This window comes from Barbus barbus, assembly GCF_936440315.1.
Source record: "Barbus barbus genome assembly, chromosome: 40".
In the NCBI taxonomy this organism is placed as follows: Eukaryota; Metazoa; Chordata; class Actinopteri; order Cypriniformes; family Cyprinidae; genus Barbus; species Barbus barbus.
Genome location: NC_136718.1, coordinates 23,676,705 through 23,688,448, shown reverse-complemented (window position 1 = coordinate 23,688,448; position 11,744 = coordinate 23,676,705). Strand labels below are relative to the sequence as shown.

The 11,744-nt window shown below is 33.7% G+C and overlaps 1 protein-coding gene across 1 annotated transcript in view; it reads left to right on the top strand.

Annotated features, from left to right (window-relative positions):
* The first annotated feature begins 1,373 nt into the window (after positions 1-1,373).
* Positions 1,374-11,744, top strand: part of LOC306859890 (terminal uridylyltransferase 4-like) — a 27,607-nt gene continuing 17,236 nt past the window's right edge. Inside the window, exons 1-10 of the mRNA XM_079401287.1 lie at positions 1,374-1,556; positions 3,795-4,272; positions 4,977-5,113; positions 6,985-7,101; positions 8,313-8,490; positions 8,602-8,690; positions 8,777-8,828; positions 10,838-10,907; positions 11,029-11,155; positions 11,239-11,358. Coding sequence (XP_079257413.1) covers positions 3,858-4,272; positions 4,977-5,113; positions 6,985-7,101; positions 8,313-8,490; positions 8,602-8,690; positions 8,777-8,828; positions 10,838-10,907; positions 11,029-11,155; positions 11,239-11,358 — 1,305 coding nt within the window. The 5' untranslated portion in view covers positions 1,374-1,556; positions 3,795-3,857. The remainder of the gene's footprint in view (positions 1,557-3,794; positions 4,273-4,976; positions 5,114-6,984; positions 7,102-8,312; positions 8,491-8,601; positions 8,691-8,776; positions 8,829-10,837; positions 10,908-11,028; positions 11,156-11,238; positions 11,359-11,744) is intronic.

The following is an 11,744-nucleotide window of genomic DNA, read 5'->3' as shown; positions in this document are numbered from 1 at the left end:
GCCGATCCCGATCTGCTTAAATGCGTCTATGTTTGCGTGAATCATTTGTGATCCAGATTTATCTACAGAAGAAGTGAGTATAAGGGTTTTTTTTATGAATCTTTGCCTTTCCTAATAATGTGCTAGTTAGCAAGTTTCGTGGCTAAATGCAGCTAAAGTTTACAGTCTGCCTGTCACCCCATGGAAGAGAGGGGCGGGGTGAGCAGAGCTAATTAGCATTTAAAGCGACATGCAAGGAAACGGCTTGCTATGAACAGAGCTGATTTTTACAGGGTAAAAAGGGTGTTTTACATTGAGAAATTTTGACCAAAGTATGTTGTAGACTTTTCATTAAGACCATAAAGAATCATATCAACTTGTGGAAAAATGGGCATCCGATGACCCCTTTAAGATTAGGACTTAAAAGTGCATATCACAAAATCTTTCAATTCGTGAAATGATACGCGAACCCGTTCGAGCCGAAATTCTGATATGAATAAACAGATTATTTTTCTATTGTACATAGGCTATAACAACTGTGCAGTTTTTACAGTTATTTATTTTATAGATGTGTTTTTAATAGGCCTACGGATTTTAACACTGAATGCAGACATTGAATGCATAATAATAATAATAACAATAAGCTATTTGTAACAATTAATTAGTTAGGCTATGTCATATTTCTGTATAAAAACTTTGCATTTGAACATTATAAAACTTATTTTATGACTATGTTTTTTAATATGCTTTACTTGTTAATTATTTATTTAGCTAGGCTATTTTAATCTATTAACTACAAAATATTTAATGATAATAGTAATAATTTCACATTTTGAGATTTAAAACCGTTAGGCTATTTATTTTATATTTATATGTTTTTAAAATGCATATGAACACTGAATACAAACACTGAATGAAATAAGCAAATATCGACCTACCTGCTGTTTTTAATAAGATCTTTGGCAAACCAAGAATATTATGCTTTTTTTTTGCCTGGAGAATGTTAATTATAGCTTACTTAAAATTATTTTTTATACAAAAAACGAACAAAAAAACAGATAAATGTCTATAATTTATTTTATGTTGTATGTTTTCATTATTTATTATTATTATTTGATATTTTAACCAATATTTTATTTTATAAACCAAAATATTAAAATGTTTAATATCTAAAAAGTACTTTTTAGTTTTGGAATGTTTTAACTAGGTTAATTAAGAAGAAGAAGAAGAATGTTGATACATTTTAACGTTAGTTGTGACGACAGTTCTCTTTTAGAGTTTTAGGAATTCATTATTTCTGTTGTTTGGGCCGCATCGCGCCGCCTGTAGGCCGAAGCATTGCGTCGCGTCGGACTCCAGTTTCGTTTTCTCCGCCTTCCGCACTGACGCGGCCCACAATCCAGCGCGCGAGCGGAGTTAACATGGCGCGTGCGCTCAGCGTCTTGAGCAGGGCCGAAAACAACAACAACATCATCAGCGCCGGGATACATGGCGTTTAACGCGACGCCGATCCGTCACCGCTCCGTATGATCGTTCTCAGCATGTGCTGCTGATCTACCGCGCGTTAGTGAATCCAGGTAAGACAGAAAACTAAAGGCACAAGTGAGGAAAAGGTCCGCGACGCGTTAGTAGCGCAGCGCACAAGCTAAATCTAAATACACTGACAAAAGTTTGGGGGAATTACTAAAAAAAGAGACGTTTTTTTGCGAAAAATACACAATTCTAACTGTTTATTACTTATTTGCAAATGCGTTCTGCATGCAAGCATGCTGGTAATGATGCATTGCTCGTGTTTGATCATTGCAAGGTTACATGCAATGTTTTTACGGTTGTAATAGGAAGTCAGAAACAGGCAGTAACTTTTAGGATGTTAAATCAGTGCTGGTACATGCAAATAGTGTCCTAATTCATGTTTGGACTCTAATGTGTGACTGTAAATCCTGTACGCCTGTAGTTTTGTTTTTGTTCAGGCCTACAGGTCATTCAACTTGATATTGGGACCAGGTGAGGGGTTCAATATTTGTGCATTAGTTTTGCTTTCAGATGAATATTTTACACTGTTTTTTTAAATCCAATATGTAATTCCTTAATTAAATCATCTGAAGTTATAATTATGTGTAGTTATTGGCTGGATGGTTGTTGTATTTACTGATATGCATGTTTGGATTCTTAAGCATTAAGCAGGAAATCACTCATTATAATGGTATATCCTGCCTTCTTGCCAATTATTCTGTAATAATCTTAATACCCTATGCATTATGTGATCTGACCCACTACATTTGCTAAAAAGATGCAGGATATATTTAAAAAACATAGCAGGCAGCCTGTCAGTAGCACATGGCGCAAGCAACGCCAAGAGCTTGGGTTCGATTCCCAGTGAATGCATGGACTGATAAAATGTTTGAATGCAAAATTATTTGTTAATTCATCAATATTAATTATTTAATAATTCATCAATGTAAAACTGTGCAGTATTAAGTAAGCAGATTATGTTGAAACTAACTAGTATGGAAGCATCTATCTCACATTTCTCATTTTTATGCTCGCAATTCAAGTTTTGTCTCAAAATATGGACTTTGTGTTTTTAAAAACGTAATACAATGCAATTTCATAGATGTGTTTTTAGTATGCATATTTAAAACAGTACATAAATTGAATGCAATAATAATATTTAGCTATTTAATATTTCTGTATATTATAATAATAATAATAATAATAACTTTGCAATTTTAACATTTTAAAACCTATTTTAGAAATATGGCTTTTAATATGCATATTATCACTGAATACATACACTAAATGTAAAAAATATAACATTTAGCTATTTGTAGCTATGTTTAGATTAGTGCTGTCAAGTTATTAATCGCATCAAAAATAATTTATTTGTGTGTTTACATAAGATATGTGTGTACTGTGTATATTTATGTATATGTTCATACACACATACACTATATATAGAAAATATTTACATGTAAATACATAATTTATACATAACATATTTTTCTTATAGATGAGTGTTTATATAGACATAATAAATGTACACAGCACACACACACACATTATCTAAACAAAAACGTTTATTTTGGATGCCATTAATTGCGATTAATTATTTGACAGCACTAATAATAATTTAGCATTTTTAACAATTTGTTTATTTTAAAAATGTTTTTAATATGCATATTTACACTGAATAAATACAGTAAATGCAATAAAGAAATGTCCAGAATTGTCACAATTAGTATTTATATTAGTGCTGGGCAATGATTAATAGCTATTAATCGCATCCAAAATAAAAGTTTTTATATAATATATGTGTGTATACTGTGTATATTTATTATGTGTATATAAATACACATGTATGTATATATTTAAGAAAATGTTTATATTAAATATATTTATATATAATATAAATTATATGAATATAAATATTTGCATTTTAATACATGTAAATATTTTCAAAATATATACTGTATGCGTGTCTTTATATATACATAAGAAATATACACAGTTATATATATATATCTCTCTGACAGAATCAGATTTTGAGGATCCAGAAATGTTTGAGAAATCAGGAAGAATCTGTGAAAATGATCTTAATACTTCAATGAGTGGCACCTAGTCATGATCTTGGAAATATTATTATATAATTAAATATATAAATTTTATTCCAACTATATAATATGAAGTATTCAATTTAGGCAGGTAAAGAGATAATATTATATACACACACACACATACATATGCACATATTAAATATAGATTTCTCAAACATTTCTGGATCCCCAAAATCTGATTCTTTCATGTTTCTGTTCCAGAAACCTTCAACCCAAAGCCCTTTGGGCTTTTCTTCAGTCTCGTCCGGAGAGAAGTGGAGTGACATGGAGGACCCCAAAAGCCCCGTGAAGGTGGTCAAACCTTCCCGCTCGAGTGGGGGCAAGCCGTCGTCCTCCAAACCCCAGCGGGAGAGCGCCAAAGTCCCGAGCCGAAGCAAGGATGCCGTCCCCAGGGTGAAAGAGGAGATCCAGGGCGGCCCCATCGCTAGCAGGAACCGCACTGGCAGCCCCCAGGAGCTGGGGAAGGGCAAAGCCCGCCGGCTGACAGGCAGAACTAATTCTGGCGAGAGGGGGAAAGGGAAGCCCCAGCCCAGTGAGGGCCGTCAGCAAAGCCAGGAGAACAAAACTTCGGTCCGAAACGGTGGACCAGTCAAGGATGTAGGAGCAGCATCGCTGACCAGCACAGCAGAGGAGATCTCAACACACGACAACACCATCACCGCTAAAGACAGCATAACCGGTGAGAAAATACACACCCATGATCTGATGAGATCTGGGCAATTTAGTGTGGGGTTGGTAATGGTTTTGAAAGAAATCTCTTTATGCTCACCAAGGCTGCATTTAGTTAATACAGTAAACATTTGTAATATTGTGAATTAATATATTACAATTTAAAATAACTATTTTCTATGAATATATTGTAAAATGTTATTTATTACTGTGGTGCAAAGCTGAATTTACAGTATCATTACTCCACTCTTCAGTGTCACATGGTCCTTCAGAAATGATTCTAATATACTGATTTACTGCTCAAGAAACATTTCTGATTTTTAGCAATGTTGAAACAGTTGTGCTGCTGAATGTTTTTGTGGAAACCGGATTCTTCTATGAATAGAAAGTTTAAAAGAACAGCATTTATTCGAAATAGAAGTCTTTACAATTATAAATGTCTTTACTGTCATTTTTGATCAATTTAATGCGTCCTTGCCGAATAAAACTAGTAAAAAAAAAAAACATTTGAACTCTAGTGTATATTTAATAGTGGCAAATAATACATGCATGAAAATGCTGAAATTTAATGAATTATTATTATTATTTTTTTTTAAATTCACTAAAGGTGTTTTAAAAAAAATAGTATTGTATAAATTGGTGAATTTACTATGTTTTGCCATGTAAAGAGTTATGGTTGGTTATGCTATCGATGTCTGTTTCTTTTAATCTCAGGTATGGAGGCGGGCAGACAGAGAGGCGAGGTAACAGCCGAGGTCGTGGAGGTTGGAAACCTGACCTCTGACCAGCAGCTGGGACTCAAACAGGCAGAGGAGAGACTGCAGAGGGACTACATCCACCGGCTGCTCAAGGTAAGACATACATGGAAAAGCTTTATATTTATTGAGGAAGCACGGTTGCACTTGGTTGTTCAAGTCCACGGATTCAAAACGCATTCATTAGAAATGAATGTGGCCTCAGTACATGATAAGCTCGATAATGTAGATTACTACAGAAGATCATTTTGACTAGTTCAGTCTTACTTATCAGGTGTTATGTAAAGGTCATGGTTATTGCTGAAATGTTTTAAAAGTGGAGCAACAAGACTTTATTTTTTACATTATTTGTGCTAACATGAGACTAGTTTGACAGAATAACTTACTTTCCCTGTCAGTGTACAGTTAACTCCTGTCATGAACATATAGAGCTTGGAACTTTTTGTGCATGGTTTTATTTATTTTTAAAGAATTATTGTAATTATATTCAAGGATTTGTTTTTTTTACATTTTTACAGCTGTATTTAGATTTTTTTTATTAATTAATTTATGGTTTTATCTATTTGTTTAAATTTATTTTTTTATTAAAGGATTATTTTTTTATATTTAAGTTTTGTTTGTTTGTTTTTTTACTTTTTTTTTTTTACTGCTGTGTAGAACTCATTTTTTATTTTTATTTATTTGGGTATTTATTGTTTCATGTCATTTATTTATGGTTTTAATTATCTACTTATTTTATTTATCTATTTATAGTTTCGTCTATTTAACCATCTATCCATTTGTTTGTTTAATATATATATTTTTAAATATTTTAATGATATTCAAGTTTTTAATTTTTTTTAATTACAATTTTACTGCTATGTTAAGGATTTATTTTGTGCCAAATAAATATGAGTGTCATCCTATACATATTTGCTTTAAAGGGGTCATCGGATGCTACATGCACTTTTACAAGTTGTTTGAACCGAAATGTGTGTACACAACCACCCTATAATGATAAAGTTCCATCCAGTGTTTTTTTTAATCTCGTTAAATCATTTCTCCTTTCTCATATCAAGTCATTCTCAGATGCCTGTCTGTGTGACGTCACACAGACCCAGGCCCCTCCCACGATTGTTGACTGACACTGGCGTTTTACCTTAGACCTGCCCTGAGCGAGCTCTTACAGTCCGCCATTGTTTCACCGCTGGAGCAGATGTAGACAAGAATGGCTCCTAAGCGATTGAGGTGTTCTGTTGTTGGATGTAATAATGAACATAGCAGTTATCATTTACTCTCAACATCTGAGCCACTGAAGACGCAGAGGATTAGGTTTTTTAAAGGGAATGCACCCCCGATCTACCTAAATGTGTTTATGTTCGCGCAAATCATTCGTGATCCAGCTTCATCTACAAAAAAAGTGAGTATGTTCTTATATGAATCTTTGCAAATCGCCTTTCCTAATAATGTGCTAGTAAGGAAGTTCCTTGGCTAACGTAAACAGTATGATGAGAACGGCTCGTCGCCCCACAGAAGAGAGGGGCGGAGTCAGCAGAGCTCATTAGCATTTAAAGGAAAGTGCACTAAAACGGCTTGCTGAAAACAGCTGATTTTTACAGGGTAAAAAGTGTTTTTACACTACCATTGAGAAATTTTAACCAAAGTATGTTATTGACTTTTCATTAAAACCCTAAAGAATCATATCAACTTGTGGAAAATGGCCATCTGATGACCCCTTTAACTTGCACAGACTAGTTTAATTTGACTTTAGCTGTAACTCAAACTCTGATAACTGTAAATGTGACCGCATGTTTTCACGCTCACTAGCTGATTTTGCTTTTGAGTGACGGTGAAAAGCGGCTTGTTAACCGAATCCGAGTCGTTGAGCGCCTCTTGATTTCTCAGTTAGCACATCTGTGGAGCGTGCGGATGTGTGAAGAGATGTGGCGTGTTGTGATTGCTTTCTCAGCCGTTGTTTATTTCCACAGCCGTCGCCGGAGTACCCCAATTTCCAGTATCTATGCAAACTGTGTTCAGTCCATGTGGAGAACATCCAGGGTGCTCACAAGCACATTAAAGAGAAACGTCACAAGAAGAACATCATGGTGAGGACGCAGGCAACATCTTCTGGTTTTTCTGTGCTCTATGAAATCCACAGTGACTTTAAGCTTGGAAAAGATGTTGCCAAACTTTTTTGTCAGCTGATATCTGCATGAAGTGTCCTCTGATATTTTAACGTTTCAGTAATTTATTGATAGTCACATGTTCTCTGATGTTTTTTAATGGTCACATGACATGCGTATAAATAGATCAAATATTTTAGTTACTGTTTGATTTTGTAGAAATCTTTTTTTTTTTTTTTTTTTGTGATAGTGTCTCTGTCCACATTACATTCTCACTGGGGTTTTAGGAATCCAGCCAGCGTTACTTTAGTATTTAGAGTATTTATTTTATTGCGATGCTAATGAAGTTTTTGTTTTGATATTTTATTTTCATTTAAATTTTTGTTAGTTTTCATAATTTAGTTATGTTTTTGCCATTTTGGTTTAATTTTTGTAATATTTCTATAGTTTTTATTATTTTATTTCAGTTTAGTTATGTTTATTTAGTTCATGAAGTTGAGCTAAATGAAAATGAGAAATATTACCTTGGCAAATTGTGTTTTTACGTGTTTTCCTTTTTATGTTTTATTTTATTTCAAGTAATAAATGTTTTTTTTTAATGGTTTTAGTTTAGTTAACTATATTAGCACTGAACCCAACCAAATTGAATAATAAAAATAATAATTATTATTTATTAATATATTAATTAATAATATAAAATGAATATTTGATTCCATAATACAATTATTTTTTACACTGCAAGTTTACAATATTAATATTAAGTTAATGTTTTAATAATTACAAATTTTATGGATTATGTTGCTGACTTTATGTTTGCCATGTAAATAGCCCTGATACTAACATGGCATTAAAAAAATAATAAACAAGCAAACAAACAAAATTAATATTTATATCTCATTCTTCACTTTTAAACTTTCTAATCCTCGAACTTCAAACATTTCAAATCCTCAAGATATTATTTTGTTGGAATGTTGCTGAAATGCTGTAATGTTCTACCTTCAAAAAATGAATAGAAATTGTTATCAGGCATGCAAAAGAATGCTACATGTCACTGTTAGAGTGCTGAAACCCTTTCAGGAAAGAAGCATTCGGTATTCATCACCTTTAAAGCAACGGCACCAAAGATATAGCTAAATTTTGGATATTTTGTATTGGATTTGACTCATTTGTCTTGTTTATGTGGGTCTTTGCAGGAAAAGCAGGAGGAGAATGAGCTGCGAGCGCTGCCGGCTCCCTCTCCGGCCCAGCTGAGGGCACTAGACTCGGTCGTGCTGGAGGTGGCAGAGACGCACGGCATCTCGGAGGAAGACTTTGCGGTGAGGCAAGCCGTGGTGCTCCGGATGGAGGGGATTATATGCAAACAACTCACAGGTACAGTGCTTGGGTAATAGCATGCACTAAACTTGATGTAAACTAAACTGAAGTCAAGGAAGTGTTTCTTCTAGTCTGCTGAGTATCTAAATGCTTGTTTTATCTTCTTAGCGTGTTCTCTCCGTCTGTACGGCTCCTGTCTCACCCGCTTCGCCTTCAAAACGAGTGACGTCAACATCGATGTCTCTTATCCCTCCACTGTGAGTCAGAACGAACGTGCATGCTTCTGTGGATACGTGTCAGTGTGTTTTACTGTGTTTAAGTTTTGCACATCTCTGTTGTGCAGATGACTCAGCCTGATGTGCTGATCCAGGTGCTGGAGATCCTCAAGAAGAGCGGTAGGTTTCCCTTTAATTCAGCTACAAGCCATTATAATCCTACACTAAGTTTGAATGGTCTGGGGAATCAGTATGTTGTTGTCTGAAAAAAATCTAATTCATATGTTATGCTTCATAATTCTAAAAAGATATCCAATGTAATGAACACATTATCGTTAAAAAATAAGGGTTGTCAAAATACATTTTCGAGTTAATTAGTTAATTATGCCGAATAATTAATGAAATTAATTTGACATTAACTCCCATGGCAACCAATACAAATTTAAAAAGTCACAGAAAACCTAATATAAATAAATGAAATTCTTTTATGTCTATAGCACGTACAGTTTTACACTTAAATGTTTACTGTACATTTGTAGTACAAATATTTATTATGTTTACATTATATTTTCTTATAAAAATATAACGTAATATCATGCATTTGATAATTATTTATATATTTTTAAAAATGCATGTGTGTGTATGTATTTAACTTAAAAATAACAAAAATGTAAAATTACTAAATGTGTAATATAGTTTAATAATATTTAATATTTAAAAGTCTATACATTGGACTTTAATATTTTATATGATATATATATATATATATTATACACACATTAAATAAGTAAATAAATTATGTAACTTAAAAACATAACAACTGAAGGGGAGAAATAAGTGTATAATTACAGAATATATATATATATATATATATATATATATATATATACACACACACAAAATACAATATATGGAAAAAATAACTGAAATGTAGGATATTACTGTATATTAATATGGAAAAACGGTAGTAAAAAAGTTTGTCTAACCTGTTTAAAACAGAAAAATGAATGGCAAGTTTAGTTTGCTAATATTTTTGCTTATACGAATCTACAATATTAATTTGTGTGATTTAAGACTTTAGATCAGAAGGTTTGTAGTAGGGGTGTGCGATATGACGATTTTTGATCGTGGACGATAAAAATGTCTCCACGATCTGCTTTTTAAGAAATATCGTAGTATCGCGCTACCGCGCACATTGTCAAATACAGTTCTGGCGCCGCCGTCTCTATATACTGTACAACAGGACATACAGCAGTAGAGTTACTCAGACAGGACACTGCACTTATTCGCGATCGCAAAAGTACATTTGCATACAAGCCTTGCTGGTTAAATGTTTAATTCGCGCGCTGGTCTGACGTGCGCTTGTTCTGAGCACATAGCACATTGACTTTGATAGCAGGAAAGAAAAATCCTATGGAAGTCACTGAGGACCAGCAGCTGTTTGGTTTTCCACCTTCTTCAAAATAGCATTTATGTTCAGCAGAAGAAAGAAACTCATTCCGGTTTAAAACAACTTTTGAGTAAATGATGGTATAAAAATACAACATTATGACAGAATTGACAGATAGATGACAGAATATTAATTTGTGGGGGAACTATTCATTTAACGTTAACAAAACAACAAAACGCAAAGAGAAAACTCACTCACTATTCTTGACTGAAAAACTTTAATACAGTTATAATAATCAGTCTATCTAGTGTTTTATTTTTATATTTGTTCATTCAATTTCATTGAATGCTCTGCTAAATACACCTATTGTACCTGGAAATAAAGCACTGTTTGTTTTATTTGTATATTATGTGTATTTGTATTGTGTATCTTTGTTCTTATTTTAATTTAATTAAATTTCTTTAATAAGAAATTATTTTTTAATTTAATTTTTTATCTTCGCCCACTTTGGCCTAAATATCTGCCATGCATCTTTGTCTTTCTAGTTTGGCTGTAATGCTCAGACAACTTGTAAAACCAAAATAGTAAAACTAACAAAGAATCGTGATAAAAATCGTGAATCGTGATATTTCTATAAAAAATCGTGATATGATATTTTTCCCATATCGCCCACCCCTAGTTTGTAGTATAAATGTGCTTCACTTGACCGTTTACCAGCTCTAACGGCTGAAAGTTGATAAATGCACCAGACTTGAGTTTTGAGAGCTCAGATTAACTCGAGTTTCGCTTTTGTTTCCAGTGGAGTTTGCTGAGGTGGAGTCAGATTTTCATGCCAAAGTCCCTGTTGTTTTTTGCAGAGATGTGGCCAGGTCGGTTTAATGTCAGCAATAAAACGCTTCAATAAATAGTCACAGCACACAAAGAATAAACATTTGAAGACATCAATAATAGCCTGTCATGGCTGATAGGAGTTGTTTGTTGTCTCTGCAGTGGGTTAATGTGCAAAGTGAGTGCAGGAAATGATGTCGCGTGCCTCACCACCAATCACCTTGCAGCTCTGGCTAGACTGGAGCCGAGGCTCGTGCCTCTGGTTTTGGCCTTCCGTCACTGGGCCAATGTACGTATGACTCTCCATCAGGTTTTACAGACATTACAGTAACCGTTCTCACCGAGGTCTAACGAGATTGTGTTTATCTGTAGCTGTGCCACATCGACTGTCAGGCGGAGGGAGGAATCCCGTCTTACTCGCTGTCTCTGATGGTCATATTCTTCCTGCAACAGAGAGCAAAGCCCATCCTGCCCGTGTATCTAGGACACTGGGTACGATCTCATGTTTTAGTCAACCTCAAATGGATCTGTAATCTGAGTTAGTTTTTAAATTGAGGGGATGCAAGAGGTCAGTGGAAAAGCTTAGAGAAATAGTGTCAAATAAAACATTTATAATAATAATTATTTGCAGGATAAGTTGATTTAAACAATGCATCTAACAGTACAATACTTTAGAGATTTGAAGAAAAAAAACATAATTGCAACATAATATAGACTACGTGTTTTTCAAATTATATTTTATGCATGCTTAATAATAATTTTTATCATTATAAATAATAAAAAAAAAAAATAATAATACAGCTAATAGCACAGTACTACAGTGAGTGGGGGAGAAACAATAATTGCTAGATAATAAACTAAATGTTTTCCCAAGTAAT